Here is a 21389-nt window from a genome sequence, read left to right as displayed (position 1 = left end):
GATATGAAGGGCTCATTCTAAGCTAACGAATCACAATGATTCATAGTTACAGGTGATTACACACTCATGAAACATGGTTTCGTATACTATATTCCATTTTAGCTGAAAGGTCCCCCTAAAGATTACACACTGCACCTTTAAAATAGGTGAACACACATGTGCACATAGGCCTACATGACACATATACTACTCAGTTTCTCCCCTTTCATTTTGAAGATTCTCTTTGGTATGGCCGTACTACGAGGACTTTCCCTCTGTTTAACAAAAACTCTGAAGCACTGTGTTACACTACAGAGAAAGACTGAATCTGAGGGTTCTAGGCCATAGTCAGAAGAATGTAAGTATGCAGATTAGAACACAGCCCCTGGAGATCTCAAATGACAGCAGTCAGTATTTTTACTTTACTGGATGATTCTGTGAACCAATTTTAAAACTGAAAATAATTATGAAATAGGAAAAAACTATGTAACACCCTGAGCAGTCTTTGTAAGGAGTAAGTCAGTTAATGTTTGTGTTGTTGGGGATAATTTGCAAAAGTTTGTGCACCCCTGATGAAATTCCATGTTTTTCTACATGAAAATAAGTTAAAACATCCTGTACAGAAAACATTTTTGCACATTTTGATGTACAATTACTGCGTATTTGCTAAATGTAATATATTGGAAGGAAAAAAAATGCATAAAATTGTGGCCTGTACAAACGTTATGGCACATTTTATTTTTATGCTTTATTTTTTCCTCAGCAAATAAACTGAAATTGTGCAGAAAAATTCCATAATTAGGTTCGTTTATTTATTGGACAATCCAGTGCTGGATGAGCACATGAAAAATGTCTGTTCTGCTGAAAAACAGTTCAGTGAAAGCCTTTATTTTCACGACAGTGAAATTTGCAAAACAGTCTGAACAATATGCTGGCCTGCAGTAGCAAATGCGTAACTGTTACTGTACTGATATTGGAACTGCTTGAACATGAACGTAGTCCAGAAAATAAACAATTACAGGTAAATCACTATTAAAGTTATAATATACATGTATGCCTCTTCATTTGGTCCACACAAACACTCTCAATACAAAAGAAGAAGCAGTCACTGTGAAATCAGGAAGGCAAAATTCAAGCAAGATTACAAGACCATACAAAACTTCAACTGGTTGAGTGCAGCTCATGCCACTTTGATCGTGTTATAACAGTGTTATAAGTTGACTATCACTGTGAAAAAAATGCAATATACTGTTAAACAGCTGACCACTACACAACGCTGCATAAAAAGTGTAACATTTTCCCTTCAAAGCATTATCAGTATTCACCGATTATTCAATAATAATGTTTCACTGGAACAGTCCGTCACAAATTCAAGGCTGCTATACAACAGAATTAGCACAAAAGAAAAATAAAATTTAAAAAAAGGCCAAAAAGTGCAAATGTTCACAAATCAAACAACATGCTACATCACAGACCAAAACATTAAACCAATAAATAAAAAAAAAAAAACAAAACTTTTTTTTGTACATTCAACAATACGGTACATTCCCTAAAACAAAGCAGGTCAGTTAATCATTGATTTAGTCTATGCTAATGTTCATTGGCTTAATGTCAAAATACAAGAACAAAACTACAAAAATCACCAATAAATAATGAGTTAACCTACACAAACATTTCACTCTGGCCACCACTGCAACAGTGGTCTATCCAGCCCCTTTTGTCCATAGCTCATACCTAGCCCTACACAATATTGATGTATGGATCTGATCAGTAACTTGCGACCTGAACACTCAGTTTAACCCCTTAAAATCTCAGGCTTTTTACATACAAAGGCTTATTATTCAGAGTACAGGGCTTTCAATGCAAACTGAACTGAGCTATTCTGTAGGTTATAGGAGTATGTAATAAACTGGCCATTTAAGGGATTAAGAAATACAAAAGAAATAAATATATATATAAATATTCCACATGACTGCTTTAAACTAAATCACAGCACACATTTATTAACTAATGAAGATTTTTGTAACTAATGTGTCCAGTTTGCCTCAGTGCACAAGCTTAAAAATGTCATACGATGCACAGCATCCACAGTGGGTGATACCAAAAGCATGTTCAAATTGGAGTGTAGATAGCAACAGGTAAGTGAACACTTAATAAGGCTGCACAATATACATACATATGTTAATCACTAACATGATATTAGCCTTTGCAACTGATCTCTGAAGTCATGCGTCATTTAATCGTCAGTGTCTATGAGGAACTCCCTTTTCACTGTGGGAAAAATGGATGGCGCTAAACAAGCAGCACTCAGTGGCCTACAGCCCATAACCTGCTGTTGAAAAATGGAAATATACATTTATTTATAAAATACAGCCGTCTATGTTCCAAAATGAAAGCTCCTGCACAAACATGTTCGAGCTTTCATTTTAGCCTATTCGCCGTCATTCATGATCGCAGGCATTTTGCATGTCATGTTGTCAATATTTTTTTTATATATTGTGAGAAATAGGAAGCAGCCAGGCTTCCTGTAAAATGGCTCTGCCCTTACTACTGCAAATGAGCCCTCTAACCAATCACAGTGGGTTATTTTTACTGTGTGCTGTGGGCATCCTGACCAATCACAGCCCCACATGAGCTGTTGAGTGTTTTGGTGAATCATGTAATCATGAGTTCACGTAATCCAACAAAGTTTATTTGTTCAAAATAACACGGTAGTAACCAGATGTATAGTAATTCATTATAGTAAATAAGTGCAATATATAAGATTTAATAGCGTTAGCATGTGGTCCATGTTGCGCAGCCCTAACTTATTTGCAGCCTGGATGATATGTAGCTTGGTGGCATTCCAGGTGTGCATGTGTTTAAATGGTGGTCATGTGCTGACCCCACCCACTTTGTCAAAATTCTACCCTTAAATACTAAATCAAGTAACATTTTCTGGTATAACATGATTTTCGATTCTGACGTTAAGATGTGAATTGGTTTATGTTGTTATACTGACTGATTGTACAGAGCTACACAGACAAGTCAGATTTGGGCGGCAATGGAGACCACCTAACAAAATAAACCCCAAAAATCACAAAATGCAACCATTTGTAATTTTAGAAAAAAAAATTCAGTTGCACTCCAGGATGCCTGGACCCCTTTTGAATATTTATTTATTTATTTATTTTAAATGTGCCCTTGCCAACTTCAACTCACCCCTCAGAAGTGCATGACACCTACATTGTGTAATTGTATAATGTGCAAGCAGTAAAGGAGGAGGAGCGAACAGTTTAGCTGCAGTGAGCTAATCAGTTCGGCATACAAACTTTCTGTCTTAGAAAGTTTTTAGGGGTGTCTGGACTTTTCTTTGTGGATGTTCTTTGTGAATATTGGTTTTGTCTGGCTGTACGCTTTGCTTTAAAACTGTGCTTTGCGGCCTTCATTCTTGTTGTTGCTCACTGTGTCCCCTGTGTGCATATGCACCACTACACTGCATTATGTATTACAATCTATACCCTGCATATCATTTGACTACACGATGTAGATCAGCTCTCATCAGTTATGGTCTTCCTTCGAGCTAATATAGTAAAGGAACAGCCCTAGGGATGGCATTAAGGAGGGGAAATGGCAATGGAAAGTTGACAAGGGCCCTTTTTCTTGCTCTTTATTTTTCCTTTGATGTCAAATTATGGTGCGGTTTTATGCCCCAAATGGTCATGCTTCACTTTTACATGATCGTTTTCCAACCTATCGTTATCCCTTAGATGTAAACAGGCTGTTATATTACCGCTGTCAGAACAAAAAACCTTTTCAGTTTTGACATACTTTGAAAAAGTTAGTTGCCCTTAATATTGTGTGTAAATTTCATTATAAATAGGGAAAGAACAGCCCAAAATGACTTGGGAAAAAGTCTGGTTGCATTGACTTACATCAATAGTTAATAAAATGTTCTTCTCCTGTAAAGTTATCATTTTGGAGATAGAGATTTTGTTCTGACAGCGGCCATATGTACAGAACTATTCTGAATGGCCATCCTGTATTGTGTTTAATTCAAAAAGCACTCCGAGTGGACACACTGCTAGACCTTTAAAATGAACGGACAGGGCTAATCTGATGTTGGCTGAATAGGAGGATCTGTAAATGGTTGGATCTTGTGACATCAGAGGAAAGATTTTTGCAGTTTTGTTTCCATATATGGACTGTATGGAACTGAGTGAAAAGTACATTTAGAAACAGTGTTTACATTTTAACCTCTTTTAAAATAAAATTAATTTCCATGATAAAAATAGTACTGGGATGGCTAGTTTTGACTGCTGCCAGTGGTCGGATGACAGGATGTGTAAAATATTCCAACGGACTTGATGATCTGAATTATGATATCTATGATGCACTAAGAGGGTATACAGTGTTTTCCTTCCTTTCACAAAAAATCTCCTCACATTCGGTTTATTGCACCAAGATTAACTTCCCCACACACAGGCCTCTACTAGGGCATGGACATGGTGAGTGCAGATGCATCTGCACTGCGGGGGTCCTTCACTCCAATGATGAGGTCATTGGTCCTCCTGGTTCCCTCCACCAGCGATATGATGTCCACTCTCTCCACTTCGTGGCCTTTCTGTCTGAGGGCCTCCACATCCTCCTTCAGAAACTCAGCTATTCGAAAAGGACATTGAATCGGATCAGACAATAACCCACTGATTATATCTTTATAATGATAAAAATGGTGGTTTTTCAAGGGTTCTTTACTAAAGAAATGGTTCTATACAGAACTATGAACACTTGGAGAACCCTTTACATGATTAAAGGGTTCTCTGCAACATGGTCCTTCAGACTGATAGAGAATGTACTGCAGATGTTCCTGTAGAGCACCATTTTGAAAAAGAGGTTTCTACTTGCTTGAAATTTCAAGCTTGTAAAAATAGAAGAACCCCTTTTGGTACTATATGAAACAAGCATGTTCTCCATCAACATGAAGCCTTTAAAGAATTCTGTGCATCGTGAATCATGCAAAGGGTTCTTTGAGTGTTCAAGGTTCAATATTTATACACAGTAAAAAAAATAAATCACAATTTATTTCCATTAAATTGAACAGTCGGGTAAGAAAAGGCTTAGAACTTGGAAATACAGGAAAGAAATCACCCCTTAGGAGTTATACAGGTTCTATTTACGTTCTGAGCAGTTTTGAAATATTAAGCTTCAAAGATTTTGCATTACAAATAGCAAAACTGATATGCGGGACACACACACCTCTTCCATGAAAATGACACACACCCTAAATTTATTCTAAATGTACAAATTCAGAATCCTGGCAAATTTGTAAATGAGTTTTTTGGAACCAGATAAATGCAGATAGAACCTTCTAATCCTAAGAACTCACTTTCTTTCTCTTGGAATTGTACGGTTCTATAAGGAAATACATGAAAAGAAGCAGTGATTCTCAAGGAACAAACACTTTACTCATAATTTATTTGAAAAAAATTAAATGTGTGTTGTAAAAGAGTGTCTACACTATCAGAAAGTACAATTTAATGCTTTTTATGAGAGTGACATTTATCATTTATTTTTTTAGGATTTTATTTCTTGTTCTAGGACAAATAATCAAAGCATTGATTGATAGATTAAATATAAAGGTCAGTGCTAAATATTCTGTCCAGTGCAGAGGTCAGTTGTAGGTAGAAACCATTCATTTAAGTTTCCTTTAGGTCAGACAACAACCAGCTGTAATGAACTGTCCCAACAAGTAAGTGTAGCAGGTCGGTATAAAGGCAGTATGAGGTTTTGTTTTATGTCAGAAAGTGACCAATGAGCCAAAAATGTCTTTCTTTTGGGAGAAAGAAGAAAAAGAAAATATTGATTAATGAATGAAGCTCATGTTTATATTGTAAATAAGACATTCATTCAAATGTACACCATTTCATTTCCTTTAGGGCTTAAAATTTCTAACATGTTTTCATCTTTCATAAAGTTTTATAAACCTTTTCTGCAGTTACTGAGCAGTGTGGCGACATGACAAAGAAACAGAACCTGATTGGTCCTCTTGTGTGTATTCGAAACTCGCAGAAGTTCAGCACACACCTCACATATAGTTATTTCAAATAACTATAATTTCAAAGAGACGAAATGTATGTGAACACAAAATGCCTTAGTGAGAGGGAAGCTAAAATACTACAGAAAAGAAAGAAAAAAAGAAAAAAGAAAAGAAGGTACCTACCGTCCACCAGCAGCGTGTTGGGCTGCAGCTGAGGGTGAAGCCTACCGTACGTTAGGCTGTCACTCAGGTTTTTATGCAGTGATAAAACATTCATCAGCACCTATGGAGATACCAAAGGAATACCACTTAAGGACATTTGCAATAATATTTTAATAATTAATATATTTTAATAAGTATAGTAGCCACTGAATCATTATTTTAACAATAAAACTGCTAATAATATTCTTAGAAAATTATAACTATTTATAAAGCTTTTAATAATTTTTTGTGTGTGTTTGCTTTATGCTGAAGGAATAACATTAGTGCATGCTGGTAAGTGTAGGTGCTGAACCTGTGTGATTCCGCTGAGGGCCCGGTCACTGTTGGAGGACCCCACAGCTACATAAGTCCCACAGAGGCCCAGAGAGGGTCTGACCACTGTGGGCACCAGAAACGAGAGTGGCCTCTTTCCTGGCTTAATACTGTTATGCTAAAGAAGAGCACAAACGACAGTAGATGTTAATCTGAACTCAAACTAAGGAACCAAATATTTGTAATAGTTTACAAAATAAACAAAAACAACACAAACATCTCTCTGTTCTGCACAATCAGCATTTAAGTCATATCAATTCATTTTAAATTATTTAATTGCAGATTTCTCAGAGAACTAGACATGAACGCTGAAGACTTTTCAGTACCGGGTTTGGCGGGGTTGATCTGTGGCTTTTGTTGGGCCAGGAGAAGTCCAGGATTTGACTGTTCAGGAGGATTCCAGACGGAGTTACAATGCGGCTTCCAAAAGGCTGATTCAGAGAGCTGAGGAAAAAAAATAAAAAATAATTAGATGGTAAAATATCAATATTGGTCTCCGTCAACATGACTCAGAAATCACAACACATTTTCCCATTGTATCACAGGGTATTTGCACTCCTACAACTATTAGCTCAGATGATTATCAGATAATAAATGCTCTAACCCAGCTGAGATTATAATCCAGTATGAATCTATAGCATGTAGCTTTTACAGTCTGACAGTAATAACTGTGGAGTGATTTAAATCCAGTATCTATAGTGTAATGTTCACAGTACAGCAGTAATAACTGTGTAATAACAGACGTGAAGAGCATAATCCCTCACTGTTTACCTCATAACAGATACAATGAAGTCATCTGGACCCATGACCATAACCTGACTGGCCACTGCTCCCTCCTCCAGTGCGTAGCTGGGGGTGTAGTGTCCAGGAGAAGATGCGTAAGAGTCATTAATCATCTGCCGGAACACACCAGCCTGGGTTTTACTGCAATGCAAAGACAACACTTATTTTCCCTACAATGGTCAACACAGTCCTGTTGACATAGAAAAATACTGAACTACTGTTTTCATTTTCATTAAATACGTTTTGCAAATGAACGAGCTTCTTTTGTCTACAGTGTCCTGCATTTTAACTACTGTTAACATACAAATGCTGTTCTACTCTAGGATTTAGCACTTATTTATTTTTATTTATATACCTGTGTTTATAAAGTTTCAATGTAAATTTGTATCTTTTTGCACAGCCTGTACAAGGGCTGCATTATATGGAATCAGGTCTGTGTGTTTATATGCATGTTATACTACACAGTATGCTGCATTTTATTTTACTTGCTTACTTATTTTGTGTGTTATTTATGCCATTACATCTCACTCCCCGAATTAATAATCGGATCAATCTCCTGATCAACAAAGGTTTTCACATGGTCATGAATTAGTATTGAATAGCCAATAGCCTGTGCAAGCCCAGTCAACATGGTGAGGTGTAACTTAATAAGTAAATCTTACCTTAGCATCTGAGCCAAAACTTCAGAGACAGAGGGGTCATACATGGGGTCTCCAAGCCCACTGGCCAGTGACAAGGCAATTTTCAGGGTCTAATGAAAAACAAGGGATACAAGGAATAGCAAATTCAAATTCTCCAATTTTTAAACTAATAGAATAGCATTTTTAGAGCAGATTTTTTATCACCAAGCGGAGATATGATGACTCACAGAATAATTTCATAAAAGACAGAATTCTATTTGTTAAAACGTCAGAGAGTCGAACCCCTGTAAGCTTGTGAACGTGTGAGGCTGCAGTACCTCAGCTATCCAGTGGTGGGTGCTATTTTTCTGCGCCTGGCTGGTGATATTGTAGCCTTCTAGGATGTTGAGGGCAGTGAGGAGAGCAGATCCAGCATGGGGGGGCGGAGCAGCCATTACCTGGTGACCTTCATGAGACAAAACACACCAACAAATATTTACATAAAGCTTTTCTGAGTGGAGTTTGAAACTGCATATTCACTGTTCACACTTTGATGGAGGCCCCTACTTTGTCCTTCAACATTTGGCATAATTAAATAGTTGAGATGTAAACAGAGTCATTTCGAGTGGTTTGGTGTGAACTGGTTGACTGTAGAGACTCAGATTTCTTTACAGAGGAGGTGATGGGTACCAGAGACCGCCATGACTACAACACAAATAATAGACATTTTATTTACAATCCAAAACCACCAGTGAACCTACATATATCTTCTGTGTTTATATGTAATGATGATAATGACAAATGGTGAAAAAAGGTTCTCTCTGTGGATTAAGAGAAGATAATCCTTAATTAGGATTGTTTTTCCTTTCACCACCCTCTATGTAACCCCTGCCAATAACGGAATTAAAAATATGTTTTAGGCCTTCCTTCTCAAAACTATTGTAAGAACGATAACATTTAACTTTCTGTGAGGGAGCTTTTTAGAGGTGGACGTCGGGTTCCTATCACCACAACTGTGAAAAAAACCAGACTCATTAACTAAAGCATTTCACACCAAACCATGCTGAATTACTTTGTCTTTATCATAATTGGTGGAATTTACCTTTGAAGGAATACCAGAGTGATTTTCCAAATTAATCTTTTGTATACAATTTATTATTATGTTATTGTAACTATTTAAATATGCAGATTCTTTGAAAAAAATTATATTGTCTATTTAAATCACTATTCTGTTCATTCTAAAACATAAAATATCCACAATAAGTAGAGGCAGCCCACCCTGGTAAAGGCTCTGTACTGGCTGCTGTAGGACTGTAGTATAGTTACTAAGATCCTCTTCGGTCAGGACTCCTCCACTGGAATAAACCTGTAGCACAAACATATCCACTACCATCATGACCATGATTAAACACTGATACACATGAAAGCATGTTAATTACTATGATTATTACCAAATGTATAAAAATGTGATAACTGTAGATTTCCAAGTCTTAAAGGGGAATTTTTCAATTTGTCTGTATAATTCAATTGTTAAGACTGAATTCAGAGTGATTTGATGTAAAATGGTTTATTGCAGAGATTTGCATCTAGTGGTGGATATAGGAACCAGGAGTCACCATGACTACGACACACATATAGTCATTTTATTTACTATCCTATGCCACCAGTGAACCTACACATGGCTGAGTTTTATATGTAAGGGTGATGATGGTAAAATAGTGATAAATCTGGAAAAAAAAAATAGAATCAATGTTACTACTAGAACAATAAGTATTTTGCCATACAGCATCCTGCACAAGAAAAGTCCTTTAAAAAGCTTTTAGGCAAAGACTTTATCTAAAAACTATTGTAAAACAAAGTCTCAGACATTAGGCAACATATTCATAACCAGGTGGACGTCCCATTCCTATCACCACCACTGTGAATAATTCTGACTCAGCAAGTTTCTCTAGAATGGCGTAATTTTGAAAATAATTAAAAGGTGATCCAAATGATATGTAACTACATCTTTGATGAGCTGCTTATATCAAATGTTAGTAAATGTCAGCTGTACCGCAGATGCCATTTCCTGACTCAGGTTCCCGCTGTAAAACTCAGTGATCCCATTGGCGGCAACCCTGTCCAAAATGAGTGCAAGGTCGAGGCGTCTGGTGAAGAGGCCGGAGAGAGGAGGCTGACCATTGGGCAGGAACAGCTCGCGGAAAGCCTCCGAAACATTCTGGTCTTTTATTTTAGACAGTGCGTCCGCTACAGGCAGAAATACAAAAAGATTGTATTAGTACGATTTTAAAACAGACTAAATATATATTTTTAAGCAAGCTCTGACCTATACTAGCACTCAAATGCTTAGAATGATCTCATATTCATATTGTTTGTTGTTTTATATGCAATAATTACATTTCGTACACACACACACACACACACACACACTTAACAAAAGGTACTTACACATTTTATACAATGTTGCTCAATACTAATATGAATATTTCATATAAAAACTAATCTTTCAGCAAAAGTCACATTATTAAGTGCACTTACATGCTCTGAATAATCCGATCACAGTCAGATTTCTGCGGTTATACAGTTATTCAAACGTTATATGTATCATGTAAGTCATGTAAACAGCACACTGATTGCGCATGTGCTAAAATAGACTGACCTACTGGAAATAAGCAATCCGTGTTTTATCACAGCACTCGCAAGACACAATAAAACACTGTTGCAGAGACGTTGAAACCAACTACAAACTTGAAATGAAAGATTTGAAATATTCTTTACCTTCTAGATGTTTATTTATATTTTGTGGTAAAGTGCTGCGGTTTAAAAAAATAAAAAATAAAAAAATAAAAGCCCCGTCATTAAGGTGGAGTTTTATGTTATGTTTACATCACGTCATCTTCTATGAGTTTATTGGTTGGTTTCAAAGCAGAAATCTGATCACTAATTTCCCCATTATCTGATTATTCAAGTGCATGTAAACACACTGAATGAATTATTGACAAAATCTGATTATTATCAGATTATTAAGTGCATGCAAACTCGCTCAATGATTTAAGAGAGTGTTTTAATGCACTGCACGGTCTACCAGAACCACAATGTATAGCAGTTTAACAATAATATAATTTTATCCATATTATACAGCCTTTGTGCATGTATGTATGAGCTACTCACCCAGGTCATGAGTAATGTTGAATCCATTCCTGGCCACATCTGCAGCCATGGTGATTACCTCTTTCCACGGCCTTCTGCAAAAAAAGAGACACGGCATTACAGCAAATCTGATTTCAATTTTATTTTAATGCACTCAGACAGAAAAGTTACTTGTACATATAGGGAGTCAGATACAGGCTGTATATAATTGAGCAGATATGCCCCATTTGTAAGACATGTAGAGCAAATGAGGCTTTATATAAAAAATATTTTTTACTAATTATTAGAGATCACACAGTCTGACCATTGAAAAGTATTCCATGTTGCTCAAACACAACATCATTCCACTGACCACCAGCTGCTAAACAACATCATTAGTCACATTACTCTATGCTGCTACTCACAACTACTTATTTTGGCAGAAGGAACCACCAATATTCAAAGCATATATTATAAAAAGATCGTTCAGGCACCTTAACTTTATTTTTGTTTCTTTATTTATGCAAAACAATAGAACAATGACAACAGATTGTGAGGTCATAAAAACAAAATAAATTATACACACAAAAACATGCGCATATTTTATTATTAAAGGACCCATATTCCATATTTTCTTGCATGTTATGTGGTTTTACATAACAATAAACAGTCAGTTTTTACTTGACCATTTTACAACCCCTGAGAATTAAACAGGTAGTGTGCCTTTAGGACTGATATATGCAGATGACCTCTCTTCTGATCTGTTGCACTGTATTGTGCCTCGTTCAGAAAGTAGCCTGACCTGTAACACTCCTTATAACTTCAGCAGCTTATTCTGCATTAATTGATTGTGTGTGCTGGAGAGTGAATGTACATTTTGAAACACTAAATAATGTTTATGTACTACATCAACTAAAGATATTGAACCTGTGACCTTGAACATACTTTCCATAGAGCTGGTGAGCCTGATGGAGTCCATTGAGCATGCCTGGAACAGCCACCAACAGACCAGGCTGAAGGAAAAACAAAAAGACACAGATCCAACATTAAACAGGTTCAACACGAACAGCTCACGAACATGCTTATCAGAAGAGCTACTAAAAGTCAAATTTTATTCAGTTAATTTCCAAAGAACCACATATGCCGTCCATGTAATAAAAGTTTACACTCCATACACTAAGGCTGGACGATATGGCTGTTAAAATAAGACTTACGATAAAGTTACAGCGTACTGCAATGATGTGTGAGAAGTCTGAGAAGATATTCAACAGTAGATAAATACAATGTCAATATACTGCTCATCACTGCTGTCTAAAACACACACAAGTATCTCAAAAATGGCAAATTTACAGGAGAGGGCAAAAGCATCCTTTACTCCTAATGTAAGTTAATGTAAAGAGATTTTATTCCAAGAAATTCTGGAGCATTTCTATTGGTCCATCCATCATAAAATTTTCACACAGCATAAAGTGCAGTCTTTATGTTCAGAACAATGTAGAAAAATAAAAGTGGGGAAAAAAGAGAAATACATTTTGGGATAGCGATGAAATTCAATATGCATTTTTAATACTGTTACATGAGCATCACTATAACCTCTCCTTCAGGCAAATAGGAAAAATAAAATGACCATATAAATGATCATTTAAACAGTTGCCATTTACGACTGTGCAAAGCGCAAAATAACAATAATAAAGAAGCAGAAGAAGAAATGATTTAAAAAGTATGTCACTGTTTTCAGAAGAATACCTCCATTTTTGAGGTTTTTCAGTTTTTGACATAATTTGTAAATGCCCGTTACCCTTTACACTGTATGTACATTTCATGATGAATGGGCTAAAAGAAATGACCTCAAATTATGTGGAAAAAAGTCTGGTTTCATTGACTTACATTAAAAGTACTTTTTTCCCCTTCTCCAGTAAAGTTACCATTTTGGATATACGAGGGTTTCTTTTGACAATAGCAATTTAAGGCCGATTCCCTGAACAGTTGTGTTTTATGGCCCTATGATAATAAATATGCAATTTCATAAAAAGTTTCTCATGGTGATGCATGTTTGTTGTAACAGGAGCCACAGATTAAGTACCAGTCTCATTTAAAGTATTTTACAGGCTGGTATTTTAAGGCAACCTAAATTGAGCTCTTTCTTCCCCAGAAATGAATTCATCCAGTTGGTTTAGGTGTTTGATTATGTTCTGCACAATTCATCATACCATAAGATTTATAAGATAAATTATTTGTTTCATTAAGCGATGAAATAGCACAGTGGTTAAGACACCCACCCCAGGTACAGGAAATACTAAATCACTGTGGTAATCTAAAGGCCACATCAGCATCGTTAATTAAATGTAAATTTCCTTTTTATGCTACTTGTATAAATTTAACAAAATAAAACTTTTTTCATAACTCACCATTAACATATGTGTTTATCTAAAAGTTTGGCTGCCTTAAAGCCACATGTGCTCTACCATAGTTTATGTATCTTGATATGGCTTTAATTTAATGTAGTGGTCTTTGTGTATAAAATTCTGACCCAGAGCAGAAAATTAATTGACTAACAGATTCTGGTGAGTTAATATTAATGCTAGCTACCAATAACTGAATTTGCCCCATAATAAATACTAACAGAAAGAAAACAGAGGTTCATAAATATTTTAAATTAATTTATATCATGAATGCTAATAAGGTAGAAGTATTTAACTGCCAACCCTAACCCACGGTATAGCCCCACAGCTTCAGACCGGACCTCACGACCACGAAGGAGCAATGCCAGCCATGGTAATTATTAATTAGCAACTGCAGGTAGCTTGAAAGCACACTAGCCTATTTTCTTTCTTTAAGAAGGAGTATCTTAAAAACTACACTTACTTGCACTAAACAGGCACTTTTTAAATGGTAAATCTACTTCACCTTCTGGTGTTGGTTTAGCAGCATCTCCTCCCGGAGGCCAGAGGGCACTGTTTCACGGAAGTCAATGACTCGGCTCTCGTTTTTCCGAATGTCATGGACCAGCATGACGCCACCACTGCACAGCCAAAACGAAACAGCATTTTATTTTGATCTCAAGCAACAAAACCCCCTACTGTCCCTGGTCTGCTGGGCTATCGGTCAGTGCTGTGCTAATTATACCTTTGTTATTACCAACTGCGTACATTTAGTGGCTCCCTTTTTTCTACGTACCCTCCGATTCCCGAGGCGTGGGGGTGAATAATGCCCAAGCAGAGGGCAGCAGCTATAGCAGCATCCACACTGGAGCCCTGTTGCCCGAGCACATCAAAGCCCAGAGATGTACAGCGGGCCACGTCTGTCACCACAGCACCCTGGTTAAATATCTGAGAGAACAACCAGACACTGAAAACACTGTTTATAGATCGCAGAACCACTGAAGCAGTAAAGCAGAAACGAAAATTGATGAACGTTATGGAGGCAATGGGATTTGCGTTTGTCTATTAGTTAATTGTTTACACTACAGTTAGGTATAACGATATAATGATAAGAAAAAAATAGTATTGAATATTCATAATCAATACTGGGTAATTCATAGTAGATACTGAATTTCAAAGTACTGACTTAAAAGCCCTGATATTAGCAACTAAATAAAAAGTTCACACTATCAGGGGTTCACCAAGCACAAAACATAAATAAGACATGCATTAAAGAAACATCACAGCTGATAGAGGAGTTATTTTACACCTTTCGAAAAAATAATTCTAGGTGTTCCACAGAAATACCCGCCATTTTCTCCTGTTAGCACTATCGGTTGTAAATCATCTAACCTCACAACTTCATTTGATTACAGTTTTTATGGAGATAAGTTTGACATTTTTTTGGCCAAAGTAAGACTGCATACCTAATCAAAACATTACAAAATCATCATTACATCATCACAAGATCAATCTCCACATAAGCGCATCAAAATACATGTCACTGCATTTCATTTTTTCCACCAAGGTCCATTTATGACATTTGTGTGGTTTTATATACAAACAACTATCATGATTAGTTTTTACATAATCATTTACTGGCCTCGTTTTATCCCTTAGAATTGAACAGGCTGTTTTCGTTACTGTGCCTTTAAGACTGATATGTGCGCATGAGCTCTGTTTTGATGTTTTGCCCTGTTTTGTGCCTCTAAAAAAAAGCAGTCCAGGCTAAAACCCTGTTTATAACCTCTGGGCGAAAGGTTGATAAAGGCAGAGCAGGTGCATATATATCATGAAATATCATTTACATTATATCACAAAAAATGAATTCAAAGTGGGCCATTATGTGAACTGTACAGACGAGAAAGTGCATGACACATTTTGAAACTTCAACAGTGTTTTCATAAAACAAACTACGTATCTATGATAGGATTACACTCCTAGTTAACATCATGTTGAACAAAAAGAAGCACAGAAGCACGCTCCATTCAGAGCACCTGAGGGTCCCCGAAGTAGATCTGCATGATGAGGGCAACGGTGACCCCTGTGGCAAAGGTCAGGCAAGCCGTGATGATGACGGTCAGGCCGTCTCGTGTGCAGGCGCACTCCTGACCAAACGGATCTTGCCGCGTCTCCCTCAAAGGAGAAAGGTCCTGACTGGCCAGGTCCGAGGCCGAGGAGGCCAGACGCTGCAGGCGTGCAGACTTCAGGAACAGGTCAGGGTCTGAGGACATCCAGGTGAATTTAATGACATTACTTATTTAATGCTTAAAGGGGAAATTCATACACTTTTTCTAAAACGCGTGTAAAATTACATGGTCACAATCTGAAGAAAGTCATTCAGAGTGGTTTGGTGTAAAATGCTTACCAGATTTGTTCACAGTGGTGGTGACAGGAACCAGATGTCCACCTCTGAAAGCTCCCTCACAGAAAGTTATTAAATGAAATGGTTATGAATACACTGCATGTTCACGGCTGGCTTTGGATATTAAATAAAATGGCTACATTTATCTAGTCAAGGGACTACATCAAAACACTGAATGACTAACTATTAAAAAAATATATATATGGAAATCTTTAGATTGCCAATATAATGCACTGACCAACTAAAATCTGGCCCATTTACCAGGAAACTGCCCAACTCTGTTAGAAACTCTTTTGGTTTAACCAGCTGAAAGGTTTGAATGTTGATGAATGCCAACATAACACCAAGGGGTTACAATGCATGAACTTTGTGGCTTCTGGCAGTTCAGTTTTCCAGTTCTTGCATGGGAAATCGGGAGTAACTGCATACTAACAAAACTAACATTTTTCAAAAACAAATTTACTACTAGTGTACAGATCAATAATGCTTTCTACTTTCTTGTCAGTGTCATTGAAGAGAACAGCACTTCCAACCTTATTAAAGCAACAACATGCCATAGAGATCAATTTGCATAACAGCCCAAATGATAAATATGAACATCTGAACTTCCCCATAATAATTCATAAATGTATCCTTAAATGTATCCTTCTGTGAGGGAGCTCTGAGAGGTGGACGTCTGGATCCTATCAACACCAGTGTAAAGGATTCTGACTCGGTAAACTTCTCTGGAATGGAGCATTCCACACCAAACCACTCTGAACGGCTCTGTTTACTTCTTAATGAGTTATTCATACAGAAATTGGTGGAATTCCCCTTTGAATTTCTTAGTACTTAAAAGGACAGAAAAATAACTAGAAATATTCTCATAGTAGAGCAAATGGGCAGGTGCTGAAGCTTCTGTTATAAGGGTCTTTCATGTCAACATTTTCCTGTTAATTTACAGAGAAACACATCAAAGTCATTGTTTTTGGTAATCCAACCAAACTCTATAGACAACGCAGAAAGGATCAGGTTTAAAAACAGTGCAGTATTACATTAAGCAGCAGAGTGCACAGCTGTTGCCCTTTTAGCTTACAGATAAGCAGTCCTACCTTGCGCAAATATGTCTTTTACTGAAATATATATACACTAATGTAGACTATGACAACCTTGTCTACAGTTTATTCTACCAGGACAACCTGCATCAAAAAGTTTCTGCTTTTGTTCCACAGTAAAGCACTACAGCCAGACTCTATGGATTTTTCATATACTTCAATCTGTGAACATTTAGGGTGGGTCTCCCACGACGAGATTAAATCTAAGGCTAGAATTAAACAGGACTATCAGCACTGAATCACTACTGACACCTATGTTTAGTGCAGAACTAGAGTAAAGCCATGGCTGGGAAATCTACTCTTAGGACATCAAGAGGATCTTGCGGTTTTCAGGTTATGCAGTAGTCAGATGAGCAAAACATGATGAAATAAGATTGCAAATGATCTCACAGCTGTTGCCAAGGGAATATTTGTTAAAAGATTTCCATAAATGATGTGTGGGACTGCATTTGAAGGGGAACGCAACCAATTTTTCCAAATTTCAGAATAATTCATTTCTTCAGATGTAAACAGAATGATTGAATAGTTTGGTGTGAAACGGTTCAGATCCGTTTACAGCGGTGGTGCTAGGAACAAGGGGTCGCCATGACTACAACACAAATATAGACACTTTATTTACTATCAAAAACCACCAGTGAGCCCACACGGTTTTATATGGAAAGTTGATGAGGGTGGTCATAAACCGGTCACAAATCCCTCAGGCTCAAAGATCTCTAGGAACTCCAGAGGCCACAAGGGATCACGTGATTCTCAGCCTTCCATCTCTCTCTCTCTCCAATCACCGCTCTCTGTCACCGGAGAAATAACTGGTTTCACCTGTTCTTAGATTATTAGTTTAGCATAAAGTCTGGGCTATTAGTCTAGTTTGTTGTGAGGTATTGCTTCTTGCTCCACAGCTACTGAGCGATCTTTCATTTTTCTTTTGTGATTTTTCCGGTTTTTGACTCCGTTTGCCCTTTTTGCCTTGTATGTTTTTCTTTTTTTTCCTGTTTGTTGCCTTTACTGGATTTGACCTCTGCATTTTTGGCCACAACTTTGGATTTCGACTCGACATTAAAGCCTCACTCTTTTTAACCGCAAGTGCCAGAGTTATTCTGCCACGTTACAAAACATAAAAATTTGTTTTCTTTGGGGACTCTTGCTTCCTAACTTCCTCTGTGTTCCATAAATGTATTAAACTACAGATGGAAAATGCGCATAAAATATGGATTAAAATACATCATGAAACAATGGGCCTTGACATCAGGGAGCAGGTGTCTAACCATTTCATGTAATAGCTTTCTGTGGCGGGGCTTTCAGAGGCATTACACACTTCAGACGCCTGGTCTGCCATCACCACCACTGTGAAAAATTCTGACTCAGCAAGTTTCTCTAGAAACCACTCTGAGTGTTTTTATCCCAACCATTTAACTGTAGAATTTTTTAAAATGTGGGCAGTTTCCCTTTAAGATTCTGATAAACATTAAAATATATATGCCTGGGCAAGACTGCTACTTCCTGAGGCTACAATATGCAAACGTGCCTCTAACTAATCACACTCTGAGCATGCGGACAAGCCGCTGATGCTTCATAGGAGTTTTCTGCTGTGTTTAGATGAATGAAGGCCCAATCTTGGACCAAACTGATGTCAAAAGATGATTCACTACTAAAAATCTAAAAACTAAAATAAAAACATACCAAACTATTTTTATTCTGGGGTCAGGCTGCATTGTGGCGTGAGCAATCGGTGCTAAATATTGACACATGAAAGCATAAGAAAAATCCAACAGCCCCAGATAATTTGTCAAATAGCACAGGGTGGTCAAAAATTGGCAAAATTCCCCTTCAAACATGCTGGATCATCCTTACGGCAACATGAATATTCAGTGGTTGAGTAAACAAAATCAAAACAGTTTGATGAGGAATGGTTTATTGATGGTTCAAGATTATTTCACAGTGGTGGTGATGGGAACTAGACATTGCAATGTATACAACACAAACATGGACAATTATGTACTACCCAAAACCCTCCAGTGAACCCGCACGTTTTGTGTGTGGTGATAAATCTTGTTGGGATTGTTTTGCCTCGCAGACATCAGGCGGTGTATTCATAACCATTTCATGGAATAACTTTGTGAGGGAGCTTTTAGAGGTGAACATCTGCAAGTTTCTCTAGAACATTTCACACCAAACCACTCTGAGCAACTTTATATTTTAGCCATTCTAATATGCAAAAATGATGAATGATGAAACACTGCAGTGAACAGGCAGGAGGACAGAACCAAAAATCAGCTTTTAGCCAAACACAAAGAACCAAGTAAGGCTCTTAGTCCAAACTATGTTAATCTGATAAGGTTAGGCCTTCTGTTCAGCTCCTGAAGTCCTAACCAATGGGAGACGTCGCTTGGCTGCATCTACTCAAATACCATAGAGAAAGAAGCAAAGAATGCTTAGCTGCATGTTTCCTTTTCTCTACAGCAAACAAGATTTTGGGCAGAAAGACGGCAGCATTACTATTATTACTACTACTGAGTGCTCATTGATCAGCATTACAGCTTTCCAGTACTGATTTGTTAGTAGTACTGCTACTGAGTGCTGATTGGCTGATTGTGCTCACTGACACCATGAACATCATTTTAGATGTTTTATAAACTGATTTTGAGAAGCCTGGAAGATCATACATAGTGCTAGTTTTCAAGCTCTCTGGCTTACACTGGCCTTTGGGGCAGACCCTACCTGTGTCCTGCTCGCTCAGGAAGTTATCATCATCTCGGCGGGACTTGAGGGTGTTCTCTCCGGAAACGGCGTCATCCTCAGGTAAGCGGGGAAAGCTGGTGATGCTCATGTAGTCCACCGGCGAGTACGCACTTCCCAGGGTGGTCTCCTGACTGGCATCCTTATCCACCATGGTGCCCGAGGAGTACCCAGCTCCAGCTGCAGCATCAGGAGCGAACATGGTCAGGCCTGGAGGTCCAGCACAACCCTTCAAAACTATAACTAGTCCAGCGTTCTGTTATTGAGGGGGAAACACAAGCAAACGGAAAACCAAATTTCCCCAGAAAAGCCTATAGCTGAAGCGGTGTTTACAGGACCACGCCAGGCGTGACAGAGGCCTAATGCACTAATGCGTTCACCCGCTGTGGAAGGGAAGGTAAAAACAAGCTTTAATCCAGCGGCTTTGACTAGAACAGCACGCGATTAAAGAAAGCAGTCCCAGCCCGAGTGCAAGATAAGATTATTCACATAACTAAAAATTCAGTCTGCATCAGTCACGTTTCCAGCAAGACGAGCTAATAAACCCAAACAGACGACACCAGTGCGGCCCGTGTGTGGCGCCTTCATGAAGCACTACAGGCATCCGTGTCCATCACAACTCCACACCTGATCCAGCGCGTCCAAACCCGCAGCAAACCGCCCCGCGGTCGAAGGAGAATGTGCGGAAACGTCCTGCAGAGACGCGGAGTGTGCGGAAAGGGATCAGCTGACATCATCGCTGAATGTGCCCTTTTAAAGGCGCAGGTGTTCCTCCCCCCTCACCAGCCTCGCATCCTCGATGGCCGCGGCCAAATGTACTCTTCGCTCCCTATGTAGGGCGCCTGTAAGGGCTCGAGACGAATATAGTAAAATAGTGATTCTCCAAGGGTTCTTTAGCAAAGTATGTGGTTCTAAATAGATCTATGAACACCCAAAGAACTCTTTACATGATTAAAGGGTTCTTTGCACCTTGAAATGGTTCTTCAGACTGATGGAGAATGTGCTGTAGGTGGTTCTTTATAGACTTTTTTGAAAAGGGTTCTGCTATTGTTACCATGTCAAGCTTGTTACAACAGCAGAACCCTTTTGGGTGCCATATAGAACCCTTTTCAATACAGGGTTGTACAGTATAACAAAACACCACCAGGCTGCTTCACAGGTGCAATGTAAAAAAAATAGAGCAAAGATGTGTTTACTGTACACAGAGAGTAACAAATCCAGAATAACAAAGATACATGTTCTAATGCAAAATGGACACTAATAGACACCAAATGCTTTAGTGTAATATACTTTTGCCCATATTTTTTTTATTTTGTATTTTAAATGGATATTTTTACATTTTACGGTTTTCTAATTTATATTCGTATTATATTCATATCTCACCCCACTGTAAGACCTCTTATAATTAGGTTTCTACTCATCCAGCCTTTTCTGTCTATTGTACATTAAATTATCATCAACATACTGCTTTTTTCTCATTTTTCCACTTTAGTGACTGCTTTTTTAATTTGCCACGAGTTCCTCTCCACACACTATAAATAACACTTTCATTAATATAGTAGGTAGAGTATAGTATGTGGTTTTGGATGCAGCCAAGAACACAAATGCGTGCCCTAACTGATTCCATGTGTCCCAGAATGAACCGCAAAATAAAAAAAGAAAGAAGTAAATGAGGTAGGTTTTGGCATAGCACTTCAGCAGAACACTTTCAAATGT

The 21389-nt window shown here is 37.8% G+C and overlaps 1 protein-coding gene across 2 annotated transcripts; it reads right to left on the bottom strand.

Moving 5' to 3' along the window:
* Nucleotides 1-769: 769 nt before the first annotated feature.
* On the bottom strand, nt 770-20483 carry LOC108427757 (glutathione hydrolase 7). 2 transcript variants are annotated; one of them, XM_037541361.1, is made up of 16 exons: nt 20301-20483; nt 19656-19853; nt 15479-15705; nt 14239-14390; nt 13969-14083; nt 12007-12074; nt 11104-11177; nt 9986-10179; nt 9211-9298; nt 8271-8398; nt 7975-8063; nt 7301-7453; nt 6856-6973; nt 6510-6647; nt 6179-6278; nt 770-4620 (listed from the first exon to the last, which is right to left on the bottom strand). In XM_037541361.1, exons 2-16 carry the CDS (start codon nt 19825-19827, stop codon nt 4451-4453), a joined length of 1986 nt encoding a protein of 661 aa, XP_037397258.1. In that variant the 5' UTR covers nt 19828-19853; nt 20301-20483; the 3' UTR covers nt 770-4450. The 2 variants fall into 2 exon arrangements, with proteins under 2 accessions (XP_037397258.1, XP_017553707.1); XM_017698218.2 differs by having other exon boundaries at nt 19656-20483.
* Between the last annotated feature and the right edge of the window lie 906 nt (nt 20484-21389).

This window comes from Pygocentrus nattereri, chromosome 9 (genome assembly GCF_015220715.1).
Source record: "Pygocentrus nattereri isolate fPygNat1 chromosome 9, fPygNat1.pri, whole genome shotgun sequence".
NCBI classification, from domain to species: Eukaryota; Metazoa; Chordata; class Actinopteri; order Characiformes; family Serrasalmidae; genus Pygocentrus; species Pygocentrus nattereri.
This window is presented reverse-complemented; position numbering and strand designations above follow the sequence as displayed.

Excerpts from the sequence above, each read along its gene's own strand:
- LOC108427757 (XM_017698218.2), bottom strand. The coding sequence starts at position 19,875 with ATGTTCGCTCCTGATGCTGCAGCTGGAGCTGGGTACTCCTCGGGCACC. Across the intron at positions 9,299-9,985 it reads GTCAGGAAATGGCATCTGCG|GTTTATTCCAGTGGAGGAGT; the intron begins GTACAGCTGACA and ends TTTGTGCTACAG. Across the intron at positions 6,974-7,300 it reads TTCATTGTATCTGTTATGAG|CTCTCTGAATCAGCCTTTTG; the intron begins GTAAACAGTGAG and ends TTTTTTCCTCAG.